Source organism: Rhinoraja longicauda, chromosome 20 (genome assembly GCF_053455715.1).
Source record: "Rhinoraja longicauda isolate Sanriku21f chromosome 20, sRhiLon1.1, whole genome shotgun sequence".
NCBI classification, from domain to species: domain Eukaryota; kingdom Metazoa; phylum Chordata; class Chondrichthyes; order Rajiformes; family Arhynchobatidae; genus Rhinoraja; species Rhinoraja longicauda.
This window is the reverse complement of record NC_135972.1, coordinates 19,803,704-19,829,528: the sequence shown is the minus strand read 5'-3', so window position 1 is coordinate 19,829,528 and position 25,825 is coordinate 19,803,704. Positions and strand designations below refer to the sequence as shown.

The 25,825-nt window shown below is 48.2% G+C and overlaps 1 protein-coding gene across 1 annotated transcript; it reads left to right on the top strand.

Moving 5' to 3' along the window:
* The first annotated feature begins 772 nt into the window (after positions 1-772).
* On the top strand, positions 773-23,987 carry gas2l3 (growth arrest-specific 2 like 3). The gene is made up of 10 exons (XM_078416567.1): positions 773-882; positions 6,694-6,778; positions 7,740-7,785; positions 9,290-9,455; positions 10,595-10,713; positions 15,625-15,766; positions 18,499-18,562; positions 21,215-21,353; positions 22,118-22,225; positions 22,955-23,987. The coding sequence occupies exons 3-10, from the start codon at positions 7,762-7,764 to the stop codon at positions 23,651-23,653; spliced, it is 1,461 nt and encodes a 486-aa protein (XP_078272693.1). The 5' UTR covers positions 773-882; positions 6,694-6,778; positions 7,740-7,761; the 3' UTR covers positions 23,654-23,987.
* Positions 23,988-25,825: the final 1,838 nt, after the last annotated feature.

The following is a 25,825-nucleotide window of genomic DNA, read 5'->3' as shown; positions in this document are numbered from 1 at the left end:
CAGATCCGCACACACAGACCCACACACACAGACCCACACACGCACACCCACACACACAGACCCACACACACAGACACAGCCCAACACACACACACCCACAGGCACAGCCCCCCACACACAGACCCCCACACACAGACCCTTACACACAAACACCCACCCACACACACAGGCCCATCCACCCACATACACAGACCCACCCACACACACAGTCCCACACACACAGTCCCGCACTTACAGACCCGCACACACAGACTCACACACACAGATCCACACGCACACGAACAGATCCCCACAGACACACACACAGACCCACACAAATACACACACAAATACACACACAGACCCACACACACAGACACACACACGCACAGACCCACACACTCACAGTCTCACAGACCCCACCACACACCCACACGCACAGATCCACACTCACACACACAGGCTCATACACAAAGACACCCCCACACACACACAGACCCCCCCATACACGCACAGACTCAGACCCGCACACGCACACACACACACACACAGACACAGACACAGACACAGACACACTCCATCCATCAGCAGTCCTCTGCGCTTCCGCATTCGGCACATGTCAATCACACGGCGTCCCCTGGTTACTGGTCGCGTCACTCGCGCAGCCCCTCCCCCCGGTCCTGATTGGTCGATTCGAACGGCGCTGATTTGGAGCTGACGGCGGTTAGAGCGCGGAGTGACCGGTAACAACGGACCGTGACCGGAGTGACCGGTAACAACGGACCGTGACCGGAGTGACCGGTAACAACGGACCGTGACCGGTAACAGTGGAGACCCGGTACACAGACGCAGTGGTGACTCGGTAACAGCGGGGACAGTGGACCGTGGTGACCCGGGACAGTGGTGAGACCGTGAGCCGGGACAGTGACAGGTGACCTGGGATAGTAGAGAACTCAGGATAGGACAGGACCGTGACCCGGAATTGCCCAAACCAACCCGGGATAGCCCAGCCCGGCCCGGGATAAGACAGAACAGAACAGCATAGCCCAGACCGGGACAAGCCAGGAGGGAGAACCAGGGCAAGACAGTGCAAGCCAGCCCGGGACAGAGACCTGGGACAAACCAGCCCGGAACAGGAGGGGGTGAACGAGGGAGCCGGGACAAGCCGGGACAAGCCGGCCCAGCAGTGGAGAGGAGCGGGAGCCGGTGAGACTTGGTGTGGGACGGTAGCACAGTGAAGCAACAACGTATCCGCGGTAGTTACTGGGGAGGATAGAGGGGTGGGTGGACAAGAGGGAGGGAGGGAATGGGTGGGCGATAGGCTGGGTGGGTGGGATAGGGTGGTCCCGGGGTGAGGAGGGGAGGGGGTGGTCCCGGGGTGAGGTGGTCCTGGGTTGAGGAGGGGATGGGGTGGTCCGGGGGTGAGGGGATGGGGTAGTCCGGGGGTGAGGAGGGGATGGGGTGGTCCGGGGGTGAGGGGATGGGGTAGTCCGGGGGTGAGGAGGGGATGGGGTGGTCTGGGGGTGAGGAGGGGATGGGGTGGTCCGGGGGTGATGGGATGGGATGGGGTGGTCCGGGGGTGAGGAGGGGAGGGGATCGGGTGGTCCCGGGGGTGAGGAGGGGAGGGGATGGGGAGGGTAGTTGGGGTGGGGAGGGTAGAGGTTGGGGTGGATAGGGGATGGGGAGGGTAAGGGTAAACACTGATTAGGCTTTTACATTCCAGTGAGAGCTAACCCAGTCTCTCCAATCTCTCCTTATAACTACAGCCCTCTATTCCTGGTAACATCCTTGTAAATCTCTTTTGGACTCTACCGCTACGCTTACTTTCTGCAGCCAGAATTGTTGAATGGAGCAGGGCCAATGGACTGCATGGCTTGAAAGCTTGTATATTATTGTCTTATGTACAAAGATACAATGAAAAGCTTTCGTTTGCATGCTATCTGGTCAGATCATACTATGCACAAGTCCAATCAACAGGTAGTCACAAGGATGAGAACACATAGGGTAGATTAGCATGGGGATGATACAAAAGTGAGTGGTTTTGCAGATAGTGAAGAAGGTTGTAAAAGATGGCAGCAGGAGCTGGATCGATAGGCCAGGTGGGCTGAGGAATGGTTGGTGGAATTTATAGACAATAGAGTGCAGGAGTAGGCCATTCGGCCCTTCAAGTCAGCACCGCCATTCAATGTGATTATGACTGATCATTCACAATCAGCACCCCGTTCCTGCCTTCTCCCCATATCCCTTGACTCCGCTATCTTTAAGAGCTATATCTAGCTCTCTCTTGAAAGCATCCAGAGAATTGGCCTCCACTGCCTTCTGAGGCAGAGAATTCCACAGATTTACAACTCTGACTGAAAAAAGTTTTACCTCATCTTCGTGCTAAGTGGCCTAACCCTTATTCTTAAACTGTGGCACCTGGTTCTGGACTCCCCAACATTGGGAACATGTTTCCTGCCTCTAACATGTCCAATCCCTTAATGATCTTATATGTTTCAATAAGATCCCCTCTCATCCTTCTAAATTCCAGAATAAATTTAATACAGAGAAATGTGAGGTGGAGCATTTTGGGATGTCTAACAAGGGCAGGACCTACACTGTGAATGGTAGGCCTCTGGGGAGTGTTGTCGAGCAGAGGGAGCTAGCAGTGCAGGTGCATGGTTCTTTAACGATCGAGTCACAGGTTGATAAGGTGGTCAAATAGGCTTTTGACACATTGGCCTTCATCAGTCAGAGTATTGAGTATAGAAGTTGGGAGGTCATATTGCAGTTGTATAAGATGTTGGTGAGTCTGCATTTAGAAAATTGTGTTCTGTTCTGAGCACCATGTAATCGGAAAGATATTGTCAAGCTTGAAACGGTTCAGAGAAGATTTCAGAGGATGTTGCTAGGACTAGAGGCTGTGAGCTATAGGGAGAGGTTGAGTATGCTGGGTCTCTATTCCTTCGAGTGCAGGAGGATGAGGGGTGATCTTATACAGGTGTATAAAATCATGCGAGGAATAGATCAGGTAGGTGCACAGTGTCTCTTGCCCAGAGTAGGGGAATTGAGGACCAGAGGACATAGGTTCAAGGTGAAGTGGAAAAGATTTAATAGGAATGTGAAGGGGAACTTTTTCACACAAAGGGTGGTGGATGTATGGAACAAACTACCAGAAGAGGTAGTTGAGGCTGGGTCTATCCCAATGTTTAAGAAACAATTAGACAGGTACATGGTTAGGACAGGTTTGGTGGGATATGGACCAAGCGCGGGCAGGTGGGACATATTGGCTGGTGTGGGCAAGTTGGGCCGAATTGCCTGTTTCCACACTGTATCACTCTATGACCCTAAGTACAACAGGTAGTAACAGATAGTGGCAAGAGAAAAATACTAGAGTACAGAATATAGTGTTACAGCGTTGTAGCATTACAGTTACAGAGAAAAAAGTCCAAGGTCTGCAATGACATGGGTTAGAAGATCGGGACTACACCCTAGCTTATGGGAGGACTATTCAGTAGTCTGATAATAGTGGGGAAGAAACTTCCTGAATCTGGAGGTATGTGCATTCAAGCTTTTGTATCTTCTGCCCGACTGTAGAGGGGAGAAGAGGGAATGGTGCTGGCAGACGGAGGGGCAGAAGTTCCACATTCTATGCCTTGGTGGCTGAATGCCACATTGTCACAGGGAGATGGAGGGAGACTGGGAATGTGTGGGGAAAGCAGAACTGGGTGAGCAGGGAGATGGGAGTTCCAGGGATAAGTGACTTGTGGGGGAGAGTCATGAGCACGAGGACAAGGAATGGCTCTGGAACTCTGCAACTAATGGAACTAACTCTGGAACTAATCCCAGAAAAACTATGGTTTAATTTTGTTTTGTGTTAAGATTTTCAGTCATGGTAAGGGAATGGGTGGGGTGCTAAGAGCAGGGAGGGGGGGGGGGGATAGAATAGGCTAGGGGGAGGCTAGATGGTGGGGAGCGGGGTGAGATGATGTGTGTGTCATATTTTCCTTTGCAACTGATTTATTTAAAAATAAAAAAGGAACTTGGCCATTCCAGCAGTTACACACAGCAGAAATGACTCACATTTTTTGGTGAAGGGAACAAGAAGCCTCCTTGTGCACCCTGCTTGCCTGCCGGAGAGAGAGCCTTACAGCGAAGTGTTGGCTGGGGTCCGGCAAATGTCAGTTGTGCACCGTGACCGCGCAATCAGCCGCACTTTCAGTCCTGCTCCTGCCTCTGGCTCCGATGATGGGTTAAAATCTCCTTTCAGAGAGCTGAGCACTAAATCCGAAGCCCCCGGTACAGTAAATTGTAATGGTGTTGGTTTATTACTGTTAGGTGTACCGAGATACAACAAAGAGTTTAGTGTAGTTTAGTTTATTGTCACTTGTACCAAGGTACGGTGAAGATTATTGTTGCATGCTAACCAGCCTTTTTTGATTTGCTACTATCCACATAAATCATCTCATGCATGAGATATGTTTACATATTATGTTGTGCTGCTAGTAAGAATTTCATTGTTCTATCTGGAACATGTGATGATAAAACACACTTATCATCAAATGGTGCAAAATAGAAAATAGACAGAGTGCAGAATATAGTGTTGCAGCTACAGAGAAAGTGAGGATAAAAAAGTACAAGGACTGTTCAGTAGCCTGACAACAGCGGGGAAGAAGCTGTTCCTGAATCTGGTGGTATGTGCTTTCCAGCTTCTGTATCTTCTGCCCGATGGGAGAGGGGAGAAGGGGGAATGACCAGGGTGTGAGTGGTCATTGATTGTGTTGGCTGCTTTTCCGAGGCAGTGTGAAGTGTAGATTAATGGGGAATATAGTCTGTGTGATGGACTGGGCTGCATCCACAACTCTCTGCAGTTTCTTACAGTCTTGGGTAATACAGTGAAAAATATTGTTTTTGTTTTATCCAATTAACCATTACACAAGTACTACAGGTAGTGTAAAGAGAAAAATAAGTTTAGTTTAGATTATTATTGTCGTGTGCTCCGAGGTACAATGAAAAGTTTGTTTTTGTTGCGTGCTATCCAGACAGTGGAAAGACTATGCATGATTACAATCAAGCTGTCCACAGTGTGCAGTCACAGGATAAAGAGAATAACGTTTAGTGCAAGATAAAGTCCAATTAAAGATTATCCGAGGATCTCCTGAGGTAGATAGTAATAGGATGGTTCAGTTACCTGATAAACAGCTGGGAAGAAACTGTCCCTGAATCTGGAGGTGTGTGCTTTCACACTTCTGAGCCTCTTGCCTAATGGGAGAGGGGAGAAGAGGGAGTGTTTGGGGTGAAACTCGTCCTTGATTACCGGAGAACAGAATATAGTATAACAATGTTATAGTGTTAGTTACAGAGAAAGTGAAGGGGCTACAATGAGGTGGGTTGGAAGGTTTAAATTACACTTTAGCTGTAGGAGGACTAGTGGGGGGGAAATCTAGTGGTCGGTGCTTTTGCATTTTGCTGGTACAGTCTGTGAGCTGGGCAACCAATTACTGTGAGTTCTTGCAGATGGAGTTTTATTTACAACAGGTGGACCAGTAATTATTTGGTAGATCAGTACAGCACAGGAACAGGCCCTTTGGCCCACAATGTCTGTGCTGACCAAGATACCAATCTAAATTAACCCTATCTGTCTGGATTCTGTGACTGTTCATGTGTCTGTCTCTTAAGCTTTTGTATCTGCGTCCCCTCTCCTGACAGTGTGTTCCAGACATCCTGAAGACGTCCTCCAATCTCTGTTTAAAGAAAAACGTGCCCAGCACTTCTCCGTTAAACTTTCCATCCTCTCACCCTTGGCTATTTGACATTTCCTCCAGGAAAAGGGTTCTGGCTGTCTACCCTATCTGTGCTTCTCATTATTTTATAAACTTCTGTCACGTCTTCCCTCAACTTCCGATGCTCCAAAGAAAACAATCCAAGTTTGTCAACCTCCCTGATACCTAATAACCTAATTCAGACAACATTGCAGTAGAATAAAAAAGCAAGGATGTAATGTTGAGGCTTTATAAGTTGCTGGTCAGACTACATTTTGAATATTTGCGAGCAGTTTTGGGGCCTGTGTCTGAGGAAGAATGTGCTGGTATTGGAGAGGGTCCAGAGGAAGTTTATGAGAATGATCCCGGGGATGATTGGGTTAATATATGAGGAGCATTTGATGGCTTTGGGTCTGTACTCGCTGGTATTTGGAAGGATGTTGGGGAAATCTCATTGAAATCTACTGGGTAATGAAAGGCCTGGATAGAGTGGATGTGGAGAGGATGTTTCCAGTAGTGGGAGAGTCTCGGACCAGAGGGCAGAGCCTCAGAATAAAAGGAGGTTTTTGTTGGGCTGCAACACTTCATGTGGGTGTTGCTTGTGTTGGGTGTGGCTGCATGTTTGTGCTGCAGCAAGACCAGAAACAGAACGCCCTGTCCCTCTCCTAGAGCCTCCTGCAGACCCCCGCAGCCCACCACTGCTCACTTCTGCCTGAGACAAGGACAGCCCTTGTTCTCCTCTCCTGAAGCTGGAAAAGAGGGGACTTGTTGCCTGTTAATTCCCGGTGAGGGCGGAACGGAGCGGAGCTGGGTTCTGTTTTCTAGATTGCTGAACTACCTACCTGACTGTCTGCAGTTCTTTGTTTCTACATTTTGCCAACTGGCTGCCTTACTCTTTGTATTTTGCATATGTAAACCATATGGAAATGCACAGGGTGTAAGTGTAATACTGGGTTTGGGTTTTGTGTTTCAGCAGTGCCTTTCACCAGAAGATGTGGCCCGTTCGCGAGAGGGTGTCTGCGTTAAGCAATCACTTCTGAGGACTTCAGCCTCGGTTGGTACGTACTACAGTTCTGGTTGTGCATTTAGAATTTAGAATTAGAGTCATGCAGAGTGGAAACGGGGCCTTCAGCCCAGCTTGGTCACACCGACCAACATGCTCCCACTGCACAAGCCCCACTTGTCCCACGTGCCTGCCATATCCCTCTAAACCTATCCTATCTATGTACCTGTCCAAATTATTCTTAAAAGGATCCGATAGTATCTGCCTCAACTACCTCCTCTGGCAGCTTGTTCCATACACCCACCACCCTCTGTGTGGAAAAAGATACCCCTCAAGTTCCTATTAAGTCTTTCCCTCCTCACCATAAACCAATGTCTTCTGGTTCTCGATTTCCCCTTCTCTGGGCAAAAGACTGTTTTAATTGCTTTGGACAACTTGCTTTCTTGTGTGTGTGTCTCTGCCTCCCTGCCTCCCTCTCTGCGTCTCGGGTGACCTTGTTGAGGTCTACAAGATCATGAGGGACTTGGATAAAGTGAACGCTCACAGTCCTTTTTGCAGGGTAGAGGATTCTAAAACTCAAGGGCACAGGCTTAAGTTGAAGGGGGAGAGATTTAAGAGGGACCCTCAGGGTGAACCTTTTCACTCAGAGGGTAGTTCGTATCTGTATTTACCTGTCAGAGGAAGTGATAGAAGTGGATACAATTATGACTTTTAGAAGACATTTGGACAGTAGGAGGGGTTGACAGGGACATGGGTGGAATGCAGGCAAATGGGACTGGCCCACTATGCCAACTTGGCCAGCATGGACAAGGTGGGCCGAAGGGCCTGTTCCCATGCTATGACTCTCTGCTATCCTTGACCCCTGTGGGACCACCCAAAGAATGGACTCCCAAATTCATGGGATTTGTGCAAATTAAGGAGATAAACCCAAGAAGGAGTGTGAATTTTATTAGCTTGCCCTAAAATAATAATCCTATCGCCAACGCCCCTCTGATCTCGCTTCTTCTAATTTTCAGGAAACGACGTCGGGAAGGAACTATGGCTCTGCAGAAAGGTCTCCGGGTAAGGTCACCTCTGTTGGCGTTTGGTTTAATTTTTGTTTCGCTGATGAAAGGTAACACTTCACGAATGGAGCGGTCACCCTTTAATACCTTAGTGTGATTATTACTGTCAGTTATGGATTGTGCAATTGCTAAATGATTGGCACTGACAAGGAACGTATTCTACAGGACAGTCAGTGCCAGGAATGGTTTGTGCTGGGCCTTCTGGTCTCTGGATGGGGAAGACCCTTCATGGTGTTTAATGGAGTTCGCGGGGTATCGGGGCCCGAGGGGTTGTCCCACAGTAAGACCCCACCCTGTGTATAACCGAGTTAGTGGGTATGTGCGCACAGTCGGCGGGTCAGGCAGCAGGAGTAGAAAGGAACTGCAGATGCAGGTTTACATCGAAGATAAACGCAAAATGCTGGAGCAACTCAGTGGGTCAGGCAGCATCTCTGGTGAAAAGGAATAGGTGATGTTTCTGGTCAAGACCCTTCAGACAGAGTAAATGCTGGAATAACTCAGCGGGCCAGGCAGCATCTCTGGAGAACTTGGATAAGTGTGGTTTTGGGTCTGGACCCTATTTCAGATTTTCTGGAGAAGGGTCTCAACCCAAAACGTCATCCACCTATGTTCTTCAGAGATGCTGCCTGACCCACTGATTTACTCCAGCGCTTTGTGTCTATCTTGTGCCTATCTTTGTATAAACCAGCACCTGCAGTTCCTTTTTATTACATCAGGGTCTGAGGGGTTGTACTGCAGTAAGATCCCTCCTTGTGTGTAATGGAGTTAAACAGGTATGGAAGTCTGCATTCCACTTGAAAGCTAGGGTACAGGATCTCTCTGTTCCGAATGTTGACCAGCATGCAGGTTCCCAGTGCTCCACGGTGCCCAGGTGAAGAGGCTGCTGTTTGTGGCGTAGTGTAGACTCCGGGGGCCTGCTGTAAGTGGGATCGTGCTGTGCATTGCCTGGCGTTTGCTATGTCGGCATGTCACGAGGTGGGGTGTTTGGGATGACCTGAGAACTGAAAAGGCGCTCTAAATGCAGGTCCCCTTGGCTGCACCCCCACTCCACAGGCTGGCCGCCGACCAGAGCTGTCCCATTACATGCACATACTATGGAGTGAACTGACTCCACACTGGACCATTGGTCAGGGTTGGGGGGTGGGCAGAATGTGTACTAGGGAGAGGGAGAGAAAGGGAGGGGAGGGGAGGGGGAAGAAAGAGAAAGGGAGAGGTGGGGAAGAAAGAGGACGGGAAGGTTTTTTGGGGGGATGAGAAGGTTGCTGAGGGTTGGAAGAGGGGAGGAGAGTGAGCAGGGGGGGAGGAGGTATAGGGACAGGGGAGGGAAGAGTATGTCTGGGCGAGAGAGGGGTTTTTTTGAGGGGGGAAGAGGGTTGGTGAGGGGAGGTGAGTATTGATGTAGGGGGGAAGAGGGGGATTGGATTTGTGAATGGTTTAATTGCGAACCTCCCCAGTGGGTGGTAGGGCTTTGTTGTAACGCTGTGCCCTCTCTCTCTCTGCAGATGTGGTTTGGGGATGAGCCGTCATCTCCGAGGCCTCCGTTTACTCCTTGCCACAGTCCGGGTCTGACGGACGTCTCTCAGTACGACCAGTGGCTGAGCGTGCGGCACGAGGCCACTCTCGTCCCCATGCAGGAGGATCTGGCCATCTGGATCAGTGGGCTGCTTGGTGAGGCCTGACCGTTGACCCTTGGCCCCATCCCAGGTTGCTTCACCTTTAACGTGTGCCTCGGTTACACGTGACGTTCAGATCATGGCTGTAGACTCATAGAATCGCGCAGCATAGAAACTGACCCTTCAGCCCACCTCGTCCATGCTGTCCATGATGCCTATCCACGCCAAACCCATTTTACTTTCTACACCTTTCCTATCCAACTACCTGCCCAAATGTCGTTTAAATCATTTAATTGTATCATACAGCATGGCAACAAGTCCTTCTATCCAAGCCCTATCTATGCTAGTCCCTCTGGTAGCTCATTCCATGTATACACCACCCTCTGAGTGAAAATGTTGGCTCTTTGGTTCTTATTGTCTTTTCCATTTCATCTTTATCTGATGCCCTCTAGTTCTTGATTTCCACCACCCTGCTGAAAAATACTCCTACATTCACCCTTTCTATTCTGCTTGTGATTCTATACACCTCTGTAAGATCATCCTTCAGCCTCCTGCGCTCTGAATAAAGTCCTAGCCTGCCCAATCTCTCTCTCTATAGCTTGGGCACTTGTGTCCTGGCAACATTATTCACTGCGCTCTTTTCAGCTTAATGGTATCATTCCTATTGCAGAGTGACCAAAACTGAAAACAATGCTCCAGCTTAGGGAGGTACGTTGTCCTACGCAATGGAGACGTATACCGCCCGATTCTGGAATGGCTTTCCCCCCGCTGTTATCAGACTACTGAGCAGTCCTCCCATTAGCTAAGGTGTAGTCCCGATCTTCCAACCTACCTCATTGTGGACATTGCATTTTTCTTTTTATCTGTACTTTCCCTGTAACGCTGCAACACTTTAAATTTATTCTTGCATGTACTGAGATACAGTGAAAAGCTTTTGCTGCATGCTAACCACTCAGCGGAAAGACAATACGTGATTACGATCATGCCATCCACAGTGTACAGATACAGGGTAAAGGGACTAACTGTATTCTGCACTCTGGTAATTTTCTCTTTGCACTGCCTATTGTGTGTACGGCGTGATTGTACTCGCGTGTAGAATGGTGTAACTGTGTAGTACGCACACATACTTTCTCACTGTCTTTGTACACATGACCATGAGATACCAAGGACTAACTGACCCCTTTGGCACTGCAGGGAAGGAGTTCAGAGCTGAGAACCTCATGAAGAACCTGGACAATGGTGTTGCACTCTGCAAGCTAATCGCTCTTCTCCAAAAGAAAGTGAAGGAGTGTGGGAATCTGGAGAACGTGGAGGTGAGTCCCAGTTCCAATCCTAGAGTCCCATTCCTCCTCCTCCCTGCTCCCTTCTGGCAGAAGGTACAGAAGCGTGAAACCGCACACCACCAGGAACAGATTCTTCTCTTCTGTTATTAGGCTTCCGAATGATCCTTCCATAAGCTAGGGTACTGTCCGATTTACCTCTATCCCACTGTAGACATTGAACTTTGCCTATGGAACTGATTCACTACAATACTGAGAACTATATTCTGCACTCTATATTTCCCTTTGCACTACCTATTGTACTTGAGTTTGACTTGATTGTATTTGTGTATATCATATCTGATCTAATTGGATAGCTTGCAAAACAAAGCTTTGTACCTCAGTGCAGAGAAAAGCATAAAACTAAACTCAAACATGCTGTGATGTAGGGGGCAGGTGTTGGTGAGTGTGTGTACCCGAGACTGGTGTGGGCATGATGCATAATGGTGTTCACAAGTGCTGGAAGAACTCAGCGGGTCAGGCAGCATGTGTAGAGAAAAGGAATAGGTAATGTTTTGGGTTGGAACTCTTCTTCAGACAGGTTGGGGCGGTAATTGGCAGATGGGTGGAGTGTGTGATAAAGGCGAGTGGTGGAAAAGGGACAAAAGAATGCCATGTAAGGGGAAGTGGAGGAGTGAAATAAAGGCGTGAGAAAACCTCGGGCAAGAGGTACAAAAGTGTGAAAACGCACAACCCCAGATTCTCCTTTAGACCAGTCTCTTTCCAGCTGTTATCAGGCAACTGTACCATCCCATCACCAGGTAGAAAGTGGTCCTGACTTCCCATCTACCTCATTGGAGACCCTCGGATTATCTGTAATCGGACTTTACTATACTTTAAATTGCACTAAACATTATTCCCTTTATCCTGCATCTGTACCCTGTGGACTGCTCAATTGTAATCATTCAGCCTTTCCGTTGACTGGACAGTAAGCAACAAAAATGCTTTTCACTGTACCTTGGTACACGTGACAATAATAAACGAATCTAGTATTGTGACTAATACTTATCGTTCAAAAATGTTTCCCAGTTGGTATCAACTTGCTGCCTTTGGAATGCTGCTCTGCACAAATTGGCCACTAAATTTCCTGAATGCTGCAGCAGCTTAACTCCGTGGAGGCAAACTTTCTGCTTTGAGTACAGTTGGTAACTTCTGCCCAGCCTATGGGCATGTTTCCACAGAAGGGCAATAATTGAAGGCATTAGCAGATCTCCATTCACAACCCCATAGAGGGGAAGGATCTGTCTCTATGTCACAGAATCATAAAGTGATGCAGTGTGGAAACAGGCCCAACTTGCCCACACCGACCAACATGTCCCAGCTACATTAGTCCCACCTGCCCATGTTTGGTCCATATCTCTCCAAACCAATCCTATCCATGTATCTGTCTTAACTGTTCCTTAAATGTTGGGATAGTCCCTGCCTCCACTACCTCCTCTGGCAGCTTGCCAGAGGCGGCAGCATACACCCACCACCCTTTGTATGAAAAAGTTACCCCTCAGATTCCCATTAAATCTTTTCCCCTTCATCTTAAGCCAATGCCCTCTGGTTCTCGATTCATCGACTCTCGGCAAGAGACTCTGTGCATGTCGCTTCCATCTCATGATTAAAACTTGGTTGGATGCAGTTCTGATTTCTGATTGAAGAGATATAATTTGCATGAAGCCTCCCACACATATGCGTGACAGAACACAATAGTTTCTTCTGTTCGTATTAAAATCCATAAAGAGCCCAGAGCTGGCCTGGGTCAGAAATAGTATTTTAAACTTATTTTTCCAATCCCTGTTGATTTAAAACTTTCTCTGTGATTGAACGTTTTCTTTCTCCCCTCCTCTCCTATTTCCTCCTATTGTTATGCTACCTCATCTTTGTCATCTGTACCAAAGATGTGGATGAGAATGTAGAAAGCACCATTAGTAAGTTGGCAGATGACACTTAAAAATGGTGGGTTTGTGGACGGTGAAGAAAGTTATCAAACGTTACAGCAGGAATGTCTTTCCTAAACGAGTTATAACCATATAACAACTACAGCACGGAAACAGGCCCGTTCGGCCCTACCAGTCCACGCCGACCACTCTCCCTGACCTAGTCTCATCTACCTGCACTCAGACCATAACCCTCTAATCCCCTCTTATCCATATACCTATCCAATTTACTCTTAAATAATAAAATCGAGCCTGCCTCCACCACTTCCACTGGAAGCCCATTCCATACAGCCACCACGCTCTGAGTAAAGAAGTTACCCCTCATGTTACCCCTAAACTTTTGTCCCTCAATTCTGAAGCTATGTCCCTTTGTTGGAATCTTCCCCACTCTCGAAGGGAAAAGCCTACCCACGTCAACTCTGTCCGTCCCTCTCAAAATTTTAAAAACCTCTATCAAGTCCCCCCTCAACCTTCTACGCTCCAAAGAATAAAGACCCAACCTGCTCAACCTCTCTCTGTAGCTTAAGTGCTGAAACCCAGGCAACATTCAAGTAAATCTCCTCTGTACCCTCTCCATTTTGTCGACATCCTTCCTATAATTTGGCGACCAGAACTGCACACCATACTCCAGATTCGGCCTCACCAATGCCCTGTACAATTTTAACATTACATCCCAACTTCTATACTCGATGCTCTGATTTATAAAGGCAAGCATACCAAACGCCTTCTTCACCACCCTATCCACATGAGATTCCACCTTCAGGGAACAATGCACAGTTATTCCCAGATCCCTCTGTTCCACTGCATTCCTCAATTCCCTACCATTTACCCTGTACGTCCTATTTTGATTTGTCCTACCAAAATGCAGCACCTCACACTTATCAGCATTAAACTCCATCTGCCATCTTTTAGCCCACCCTTCCAAAAGGCCCAAGTCTCTCTGTAGACTTTGAAACTCTACTTCATTATTAACTACACCACCTATCTTAGTATCATCTGCATATTTACTAATCCAATTTGCCACACCATCATCCAGATCATTAATGTAAATGACAAACAACAGTGGACCCAACACAGATCCTTAGGGTACTCCACTAGACACTGGCCTCCAACCTGACATACAATTGTCAACCATTACCCTCTGGTATCTCCCATTCAGCCATTGTTGAATTCATCTTGCAACCTCACTATTAATACCCAACGATTTAACCTTCTTAATCAACCTTCCATGTGGAACCTTGTCAAATGCCTTACTGAAGTCCATATAGACAACATCCACAGCCTTACCCTTATCAATTTCCCTGGTAACCTCTTCAAAAAATTCAAGAAGATTAGTCAAACATGACCTTCCAGGCACAAATCCATGTTGACTGTTTCTAATCAGGCCTTGTTTATCCAAATAATTATATATATTGTCCCTAAGTATCTTTTCCATTAATTTTCCCACCACAGACGTCAAACTAACAGGTCTATAATTGCTAGGTCTACTTTTAGAACCTTTTTTAAACAAAGGCACAACATGCGCAATGCGCCAATCTTCCGGCACCATCCCCGTTTCTAATGACGTTTGAAATATTTCCGTCATAGCCCCTGCTATTTCTGCACTAACTTCCCTCAATGTCCTAGGGAATATCCTATCAGGACCTGGAGACTTATCCACTTTTATATTTTTCAAAAGTGTCCGTACCTCCTCTTCTTTAATCCTCATAATTTCCATCACTACTCTACTTGTTTCGCTTACCTCACATAATTCAATATCCTTCTCCTCGGTGAATACCGAAGAAAAGAAATAGTTTAATATCTCCCCCATTTCTTCCGGCTCAGCACTAGACCTAGCAACGGTGAAGAGATGGCGATCTGTTTCCCTGGTAGGAGGCTGTAGGACCTGGAGGGGAACATGTAGGTGGTGGTGTCCCTAGTCACCCACTGCCCTTTCCTTCGTGCTAGTGGAATCAGTCATACTACGTGGAAACGGGCACTATGGGCCAACTTGCCCACGCCGACCAACGTGCCCCATCGAAACTAGTCCCACCTTCCTGCATTTGGTCAATACCCTTCCAAACCTATCCATGTAACTGTCTAAATGTTTTGTTAAATATTGTGATAGTTAGTACCTGCCTCAACGATCACCTCCAGCAGCTCGTTCCATTCACCCACCACCCTTTGTTCATTAAAATAAAATTAGATTTGTCCCTCAGTTTCCTATTAAATCTTTCTCCATTCACCTTAAACCTACACCCTCTGGTTCTTGATTCCCCTGCTCCAGATCAAAGACTGTGCTTTTACCCGATCTATTCCTCTCATGATCTTATACGGCCCAATGGTTTGTGAGGTGGGGGACAGAGGGAGTAACTACAGTCCTAGAATGGTGCACCCTACCGGTGGTGGAGTCGATGAATGTTTCATTTCTCAAAAAAAAGATAGTGCTGGAGTAACTCGGTTGGTCAGGCAGCATCTCTGTAGAACCTGGATAGGTGACGTTTGGATCAAGACCCTTTTTCAGACTGATTGGGGGGGAAAGCCACTTAATAAAGGACGAGTCTCACCCCGGTCACTCCATCTTCTCCCATCTCCCATCAGGCAAGAGGTGCAAAAGTTTGAAAACGCACACCTCCAGATTCAGGGACAGTTTCTTTCCAGCTGTTATTGGGCAACTGAACATTCCTGTCATCAACTAGAGAGTGGTTCTGACTTCCCATCTACCTCGTGGAGACCCTTGGTGCTATCTTTAATCGGATTTTACTGGTCTTTATCTTGCACTAACGTTATTCCCTTTATCCTGGGATTGTACACTGTGGGCGTCTTGATTGTAATCATGTATAATCTTTCTGACTGGATAGCACACAAGTACAGTAAAGGCTCACTGTACTTGTACACATGACAATAAACTAAAGTAAAAAAGCTGGAAGGTATCTCAAACAAGCTCCAGGAAGTTGCTTAATTGAAAGTTGCCTGATTTTTCTATTTTCACTGTCTGCAGCATTTCACACTGCAGAGGGTTCGGTGTAAAGCCGACGCCAGCTCTGGAACCTTCTTTGCTCGCGACAACACGGCCAATTTCCTCTCGTGGTGCAGAGCCATAGGAGTGGACGAGACCTACCTGTTTGAGTCTGAGGGACTGGGTATGTATCTGATGCCCCCTAATCCTTACTGTTGTATATGGACGTTCAACAATTTATGTTTTGCCTGGAAATAATGCTGCTCGGTGCAATGACTCGTGCATGAAACTCCAATTATCTTTAAATAGGGAATTCCATGAATAGGCACATGCATGTTCTAGGTTTAGGTTTAATATTGTTACGTGTACCGAGGTACAGTGAAAAGATTTTGTGGTGTGCTATTCAGTCAGCGGAAAGATAATACATGGTTACAATCGCGAGGTCCACAGTGCACAGATAAAGGGAATAATGTGAGTAACATTTAGTTCAAGGTAAAGTCTGATTAAAGATAGTCGGAGGGTCTCCAATAAGGTGGAGAGTAGCTCAGGACTGCTCTCTAGTTATTGGTAGGATGGTTTCTCTCCCAGGGTTGACACCCGTCCAGTGGAGCTGTGAGGCAGCGGCCAGGGTGATCTGGGTCTTCAATGACTGCCTTTTTGAGGCACCTCCTGTAGATCCCTTCGATGGTGGGGAGGTCGGTACTCGTGATGAACCGGGCAGTGTTCACCACTCTCTGCAGTCTCCTTCATTCCTGGGCATTTGCTACCGAACCAGCCAAGTCAGTATGTTCTGTACCAAACACCTCTATAAGTTTGATAGAGTATTTGGTGACATATCGAATCTCCTGAATCTTCGAAGGAAGTAGATGCTTTACTTATTTATTGGCATTCCTTTGTTCCTGGTCGTTTGAGTTACCAAACCAGGGCATGATGCAACTAGCCGGTATCCTCTGTACAGTACACCTGTAGGCGTTCGAGAGTGTGAGGTAATCCAGTTGTTGGTGAAACCTCGCCTCCCTCCTTCATCTGTATGTGACTGCGTGGGGCATTGCAGATTTCCCTGACTTGCACAAAGGCTCTGACGTTCCTTCCCTGGCACCGTGCCTGCACTGAGTCCGAGCCTCTCACTCCCAATTAGTTTCTGGGCAGCTGTCCAGAGAAGCTCGTAGAATCCCTCCATTCACTCACGCCCTCGGTCTGTGACCCGCCATTTCTGTTTAAACCCGTTCCCAGGTCAGTGAATCAAGTGCTCTGTTGGCAGGCTGCAGGGCAGGGTCTTTGTACTCACAGTGCTCCAGTGTTGCTCAGCCCATCCCCAGCAATCCCACCTCCCACGATCGCAGCTGACTATTGTTCTTCCAAAGGTCAGGCTGCAGACAGCCTTTGGAAACGTGGATGGTCTTTCATTCCACTCGGGTTTGTATAAATGCTGCTCTGTCTTTTTCAAGTCGTTTTTTTTCTGTAATTATTAATGAAGGGCACAACTTGAGCATTGAGTAGTCCGTGACAATGTAAAAACGGGGAATACGAGTCTGGATGTTGCAGCTTTATAAAACTTTTTAGTTAGATCAACTTTTTACCTGTATCCACCTATCACTTGTAGATAGGCACAAAGTGCTGGAATAACGCAGAGGGTCAGGCAGCATCTCTGGAGCCTGACTGGTCCGGGTCTTCTCTTGCCTCCAACTTTTCACCTCTCTTTCTCTCTCTTTCCCCCCCCCCCCCCCTCTATTTTCAGTCTGAAGAAGGGTCCTGATCCGAAACGTCTCCCATCCTTTTTCTCCAGAGATGCTGCCTGACACGCTGGGTTACGTCAGCACCTTGCATCTATCTTTGGTACAAACCAGCATCTGTAATTCTTTTTTTCTCCACCTATCACTTACAAAGCATTGCCCACTCCAATCCTTTCTCCATCTTCTATCCCACTACTCCATCATTTATCCTAGTCATAGAGCTGAACAGCACAGCAACAGTCCATTCGGCCCTAGCTGACCATTCTAGGATAGTCGCAGTCTCAGGAAAAAAGGACGTACCTTTAGAATGGAGATGAGGAGGAATTTATTAGCCAGAGGGTGGTGAATCTGTGGAATTCATTGCTACAGATGGTGGTGGAGGCCAAGTCATTGGGTACTTTTAAAGTAGAGATTGGTTGATATGTTCTTGTTCAGTAAGGGGGTCAAGGGTTATGGGGAGAAGGCAGGAGAATGGGGATGAAAGGGAAGAGAGATCATCCATGATTGGATGGCCAAGTAGATTCGATGGGCCAAATGGCCTAATCCTACTCCTATCTCTTACTGGCTTGTGGTGTCATCTGCCTGTAGTGGGCTCATGGCCCTCGCATCCCTTCCTATCCTTGGAAATGTTGAGCAGTTGGCACCTGACCATATTGTCAAAAGCACCACACCTCTGCTAAACTGATCGGGAATGCAAGCTGTGAGTCAGTCTGAGGAAGGCTCCCGACCCATCCGTGTTCTCCAGAGATGCTGCCTGGCCCGCTGAGTTACTCCAGCACTTTGGGTCTTAAGCTATGAGCTGCTGCATCTCTGCAGTGATCATTGGTGCCTTAGTATTGAAGGGCCTATGTTAATGGAGTTATGTTTAATGGTGTTGATCAAAGGGCATGTGTTTAATGGTGATCAGAGGGCCTGTGTTTATGGTGTAGTGTTTACTGGTGATTGAAGGGCCTGTGTTAATGGTGTTATGTTTAATGGTGTGTTTAATGATGCTGATCAAAGGGCATGTGTTTAATGGTGATCAGAGGGCCTGTGTTTATGGTGTAGTGTTTACTGGTGATTGAAGGGCCTGTGTTAATGGTGTTATGTTTAATGGTGTGTTTAATGATGCTGATCAAAGGGCCTGTGTTAATGGAGTTGTGTTTAATGATGTCAATTGTGATGATAAACTGTTCTCTTTCAGTTCTACACAAGCAGCCACGGCAGGTGTGTCTGTGTCTGCTCGAAATTGGCCGAATTGTGTCCCGGTAAGTGTGATGAAGGCTGGAAAGGGTGCAGAGAACATTTGAGAGGATGTTGCCAGGACTCAAGTGCCTGAGCTATAGGGAGAGGGTTGAGCAAGCTAGGATTTTATTTCTCGGAGTGCAGGAAGGTGATCTTATAAAGGTGTACAAAATCATGAGGAATAGATCAGGTAGACGCACAGTCACTTGCCCAGAGTAGGGGAATGGAGAATCTGAGGATATAGGTTTAAGGTGAGGAGGGAAAGATTTTATAGGAATCTGAGGGATAACTTCTTCACACAAAGGGTGGTAGGTATATGGAACGAGTTGCCGGGGAGGAGGTGGTTGAGTCAGATACTATTGCAACATTTAGGAAACATTGAAACAGGCACATGGACAGTGCAGGTTTAGATGGATATGGGCTGAGAGCAGGCAGGTGGGGCTAGTGTAGATTGGACAGTGTGGGCAAGTTGGGCCAAAAGGCCTGTTTCCACTCTAAGATTCCATGACAATGATCTAATCATTTACATACCCTCTGCTGTGACTCGAGAATCCATGGAAACAGATGGAGGCCATTCAGCCCTTTGACCACATTCTGCCTGCTTTTATTTGTTTCGCCATCTTGCTTCGAAACCTATAAATACTATTAAATTTGAATATCTGAAGAAGGGTCTCGACCCGAAACATCACCCATTCCTTCTCTCCTGAGATGCTGCCTGACCTGCTGAGTTACTCCAGCATTTTGTGATTAAATTATCACCAGTAAATAGGAGGATTGTGGAAACTTGCCTCTTTGTTTAACTGTTTATTCCGAGATGGAGGAAATGCATAGTGTTAATCCCTCTGGCAGTGACCTTCCAGCTACAGATTTTTGCCAGGACGGATATTTTCAGAAGCAGCCCAGAGTTGCGAAGTAGAGTGTTGCAGAGGTGTGCACGGAGAACGGAGAGATTTTGAACACAACCCAACGAGTCTCCCATCAGTACAACTCCATGGTCAGGGTTGAGGTGACTGCTCAACAAGCAAATGTACTGGGCCACAGTAGTGATCATCATCGACTTCTGGTACAATGTCATAGAACAGTACAGCACAGGATCAGGCCCTTCGGCCCATAAAGTTGCGGTGGACATGATGTCAGGTTAAACAAATCTCGTCTGTCTGCACGTGATCCATATCCATGCGCTCTTATATAAAAGACTCTTAAACACCACTATTCTACCTACCTCCACCATCACCCCTAATGCAGGTGTGTTGCAGGCACCTACCTGTCTCAGTTTAAAAAAAAACCTGCTGCGTACATCTCCTTTAAACTTTCTGCCTCTCACCTTAAATCTCAATCTTGGTTCCTCGTTCTGCTTTTATTTATTACACAATAAGGAGGGATGAATCGGGTCCACGCCAGTTCCCCTCAGTCCCACACACTCCCCTCTCCTTTAGTTTAGAGATACAGCATGGAGACAGGCCCTTCAGCCCACTGATTCTGTGCTGAATAGCGATCACCTGCACACTAGTTTTATCCGACACATTAGGGACAATTCACCAAGGCCAATCAACATACAAACCTGCACGCCGTTAGAGTGGGGGAGGTAACCGGAGCACACGGAGGAATCCCACGCGGTCACAGGGAGAATGTGCGGAAAGACAGCACCCACAGTCAGGATGGTACCAGAGTGTACCAGAGTGTCTTACGCAGTGAGGCAGCAACTCCACCATTGCACCACCTGTATCCCTGTACATCTATAACTTCTCTCTTCATGACCATCAGCTCCACTTTGTACCCTTTCCACTTGCCTACATGGTTGAAATTGTTTCTTTTTGCCCATCCTATCAAATTCGTTAGCCAGCTGAAATGAGCTTGCATGGAAGTGTCCACATAGGATGGCAGAAGACCACTTGGCCCTGCTCTGTTGTTCACCATAACCGTGGCTCCTTCTCAACGCAGGCAGTTCTGCTGTAACATGTTTCCACAACATGAATTGGATATGTGGTGATCAATGAATTGGGGAACACCATTTGTATTACACAGACTGAATAGATTAGAATGCAATTTCGATTGGGGAAATAGAGAGCTGCTTAAAAGTAACTTTGGAGATTGGCATGCAGAGAAAAAGCTGCCTTGGGGATAAACAGTTTTGGGGAGATTTTTTAAAATCCATGCGATAGATGGAGAGTTTAACCTAGTTTATTATTATCACGTGCGCTAAGATACAGTGAAAAGCTTTTTGTTGTGTGCAATCCAGTCAAAGAAAAGACTGATTACAGTCAAGCCGTCCACAGTGCGCGGATAGAGGATAAAGGGTGCAACATTAAGTGCAAGATATAACATTGTGGTCTGATAAAGTCAGATTATATATCAAATATTCCCAATGAGGTAGATGGGAGGTCAGGACCGCTCTCTCGTTGGTGATGGGATGGTTCAGTTACCTGATAACAGCTGGGATGAAACTGTCTGTTAATTTGGAGGTGTGCATTTTCAAACTTCTGTACCTTTTGCCTGATAGGAGAGGGGAGAAGAGATGGGCGGTGGTATATTGGGGCAAATGGGCAAGGAGCAGTGAGGTCTCTGTGCTGTTGACTCAATGTAATTTCAGCTGAATTTTGGAGCATTTGCACATTTGTTTGATGTTTGAACGGTGTGTAGTGTTGGCGAGCACTGATTGTGGCTCTGTGTTGAAGTTTTGGGGTGGAGCCTCCGGTACTAGTGAAACTAGAGAAGGAAATTGAACTCGAGGAAACTCTGCTGACCAACTCCAAACACGTCGCTCATGAAAAAAACCCAAAGCCAAGTTGTCATAACAAAGAGCTCCACCAAGCGGTGAGTGCCGTCTACCATCTGTGTTCTATATTTATTTTGTTTAGATGCTCTCAGTATTTTCAGATTTATCCTTGTGACATTAAATCCAAGTTGAATGGGGAACTGAAGCATTTTCTAAAGGCTTTCAATTGTGTTTTTTTTTCTCCAATCCCAACTGTCTTTGGACTTTAGAGATACAGTGCAGAAACAGACCCTTTGGCCCACCGAGTCCACACCGACCATCGATCACCTTGTACACTAGGTCTATCCTCCCACATCCTAAAGAAAAACTGATATACAAACCTGTATATCTTTAGGATGAGAGAGGAAACTAGAGCATCCGGAGAAACCCCACGTGGTCACAGGGAGAGCATACAAACTCTGTACAGACGGCACATGTAGTCAGGATCAAACCCGGGACTCTAGCGCTGTAAGGCAGCAACTCTACCACTGCGGCACTGTGCTGCATAGGGCCCTTCAGCCATCACCCCCACCCCCCCTCCCCCATCAAGACACATTGGCTCAGTAATTTCACTTTCCATCACCATCATTTATTGTGATGCACAGAGCTGGAGGAACTCTTTGGGTCAGACATCCCCAGAGAACACGGATAGATGACATTTCAGGTTGGGGCAAGACCTACTTCAGACCCGAAACATCAGCCATCCATGTTGTCCAGAGATGTTGCATGACCTGAAGAGTTACTCCAGCACTTTGTGTCTTGTTTTTGTAAGCCAGCGCGTGCAGTTCTTTGTTTCTACGTTTCATCATTTTGTTATGCTCAGGTGAAAGTAATTGCAAACGACCCTCCTTGCAAATGTTCCCACCGGTTCTCCATCGAGTTTTTATCGGAAGGCCGCTATCGTCTGGGCGAGAAGATACTTTTCATCAGGGTAAGTCTACGAGGCGACATGGAGAGGGAACCCAGAACTTGTTGTGAGGGCATGGATTTGAACTGCTTGCTGGGATCCATATCGTGGGTCAATGAAGGGTTTGGAGCCGCGCCATAATGAAGTGGGTGATTGAAAGGACTTGTGTATATATATATATATTCCTTTATTTGTCCCACACCGGGGAAATTTACAGTGCTACAGCAGCAAAGTGGATAGTAAGAGATCAATCATTATAAATAAAAGTAAAAGTAAAGAAAAGGATAAATTGTCAATAGTGACTAATGTGTTGATGGCCCTCCATTGGGAGCATATTGTTTAAAATAAAACTTTTCGGGTCGAGACCCTTCTTCATTTAAAATAAAATGCTGCCTGACCTGCTGAGTTACTCCAGCATTTTGTGAATAAATGCCCTCCATTGGGAGGTCAGTGACCTTGACCATGGGTGATCTATCTTGAGGTTCAGTCAACGCACGTGGATGGATAATAGATAGGTAGGTAGATTAAAAATAACTTGCTAGGCACATCTGCTTCAAACTTTGCCCCTAATACCCAGGTCTCTGGCACTGAGGCAGCAGCTCTACCCTCTGTGCCACAGTAGGGCAGGTTTAGAGGGATGTGGGCCAAATGCAGGCAGGTGGGACTAGTGTAGATGGGGCATTGTGGTCGACATGGGCGGGCTGGGCTGAAGGGCGTGTTTTGGTGCTGCATGACTCTCCCCTCTGCTTGCAGATGCTGCACGGGAAGCACGTGATGGTGCGTGTTGGCGGGGGCTGGGACACGCTACAGGGCTTTCTACTCAAGCATGACCCATGCCGTGTGCTGCACCTCACCGCATTGGAGGAGAAGATCGTGGCATGGGAGCGGTCAGGAGCCCCCCGCCCCAAGACCCCTCGCCCCTCCCCCCACTGCTGCTGCACCCCCTCCCCCGCCCGGCCGTCCCCCAGACACCGGGTCCACAGCCCCGCCCCTGAGTCACCTCTGACCCCGAGGCTTGGGGTCGGACGATGCCCCCAGGTCCGGCCCTCCCCCAAGACCCCGGGCAGGGCCCCCCTGAGGAGACCCCCGGGGCTGGGCGTGGCCGAACCCGCCCCCAAGCTGAGCGCCCGGTCTCCTGCCCCCCCCATGCACCGCCGCAGGGCCCCGCCCGCCGCGGGGCCCGTCCCAACCAAGGCATTGGGCCTCTCCCGGGCCCCAGGAACCTCTCCTTCCCCCTCCCCTCACACCCCTCGTACCCCCCTGGCCCCAGTGAAGTTGCTCAAGGGCCCGGCTCGGACACCTCAAGCCTCTAGGCCTCGGCCCAAGGCCCAGCCGGCCACTCTGGCCTGCTCTGCCGTGAAGGCTGGACCCTCGGCCCCCTCCCACCGTCGCCCGGGACGGGGCGAGGACAACTACCTGGTGATGAGTGGGGGGTCCCGGGCCAGGGAGTGACGGGACTCCGGTAGCCGGGAAGGGGGAGTGCGAGCAGTGGACTTGGGCAGGGAAGCCCGTCTTGGGTCTGCTCCAGGGATACCCATTGGTGGTGCGCAGGTAACCGCGGGTAATAACGCATTGCTGCCCGTGGGATCTTGCTGTGCGCCCACTGCCCACATCCCAGCCATGGATCTACATTGACTGGCCTTCCTTGGCCAAGCTTTGCCTCAAGACTCCCCACCGGGTGTTGACCCCTCCATTGGTGACCGGGGGATCTTGCTACCGGCCTGTGTCCCAAGCCCGACACTGACCTCGTGCTCCACCTGCGTCCACCACCTTTAGCATTCCTTCGTCTGAGTCCCCTTCTGGAGAAGGTGGGAGGGGAGATACTGATTGTGGTGGGGTAGGAGGGGAGAAACTGACCCTGGAGGTTATCCAGTCTCGGCCCGTTTGCCCCTCACCCTGCCCATCTCTGTGACCCTGCCCACCTTCTCTGGGCTGCAAAACACTAAAGCAGGATCATGTATTTGACTTTTTAAAATATCCTCGGACCATTGAAAAATAATATTTGAAGACGTGTGGTGCGGAGGATTACACTGCGAGAGGGCAGCCCCCTTGAACTCTCCCTGCCCCCTGAATGCCCACAGACATTGGGAGTCAGAGCAGCCCGTTAAGGACCAATACGGGATCACTCCCAGCTGTGTCTACATGAGTGGGAATCCATGGATCTATCCACTGGGAACTTTCAACTGCACTGATACACTTTTACTCTGGGGTCAAATTGTCTTTTTGTCCCCATGCCAATCTTTCTGAAGGTGGGAACATGTCCCAAACTCTTGCAGTTACAGCACTGGCTTATGATGTCTCTTACTACTGAACCATGGTCTCTAGATTGCTTCACGGATACCAGAGGAGACAATTTCTTGGACAGTCAGCAAAGTGCAAGGCCGTTCCTCGCTCCTTCTGTATTTATGTTTGTGTATTTATGTTTGTGATTCAGGTGGAGGTAAAATGGGGTTGCGGGCAGGGTGCGAGGTGGCCAGGTGCCCTGGGAGGGCGTTCTGCAGCGGCAGAGGGTGAGGCAGGTTGCCCGGGGTGGTTGGTGGAAGTTAAAATGTTAGGTGTTTATCAGAGCAGAAATTTCTTCAGGCAGGACTAAACGGCAGAGTGGTCCACAGTCGGTCTGCTTATTCATGAAACCATGCCGTCCAAATCCAGTTTCTGATTGCCCAGCGCTCTTTGACACGGGCTGTCTGGGTTCAATTCTCGGCAGCTCACCTTTCAGGGAAATGTGTGGGGAAGGTCAATCTGAGGAAAGGTCCTGACCCGAATCGTCACCTATCCATGATCTCCAGAGATGCTTTTTGACCCACTAAGTTGCCACAGCACTCTGTGTCCTTGTGCGGTAAGGGAAGGTTGCTTGTTACAAAGTTTCCAACTCCCCCGGGTCAGGAAGCTGGGGACTGAGTTACGGGGCAGGTCACGGCCCCAACTATTCCAGGGCACCGAACAATCGATCTGCCTTGTGTGTTGGTTCTGTGCGCACCCCCGAGCGAATGGATGGAGGGAGGGTGGGTATTCATGACTGAATTGGATGCTGTTGCACCTTGCTGTGGCCAAGCTGGTTCCACGAGTTTGTGAGTGGGGTGACTGAGGTGCCTTCAGTCTCCCTACTTGACTTGGGGTAGTGTTGGGAGGGAGCCTCTGTTCTCTGCACAAACCCTTCGCTACTGCCACCATCTCCAGCAGGAGACATCAGGCTGTGGCCTCAAATGCTTGTTACTTTGAAGGTTGGATGTACACCAGCACGTCCATGGAAAGTACTTGGTTCCCCACAACCCTCGTGGGGAGTTCACGCCGAGGATGCTGCATGTATCTAAATGTCATCAGGCTTTCCAAATTTTCTCTGCGCTGGCATTATACTTTACATATTTCTGTATGCTATACTCCTGCATCACCCAATATCATGCAGAACAATGTGTAACTTAGAGAGGAATATCAAGGTACTTAACACTGGAGTCCTGTGGTGCGAGGACATCTTTAGCGCTTTACCGCTGGGTACTGTTTATTGGGGTTTTACTGTGGTTTTTGCAACCATTTCCCTCCTGCAAGAGGTAATGTTTTCCCCTCCCCATCACCTGCATGTGGGTGGGGGGCTTCCCTGGGGATCTGAACTGGAAAAGGCAAGAG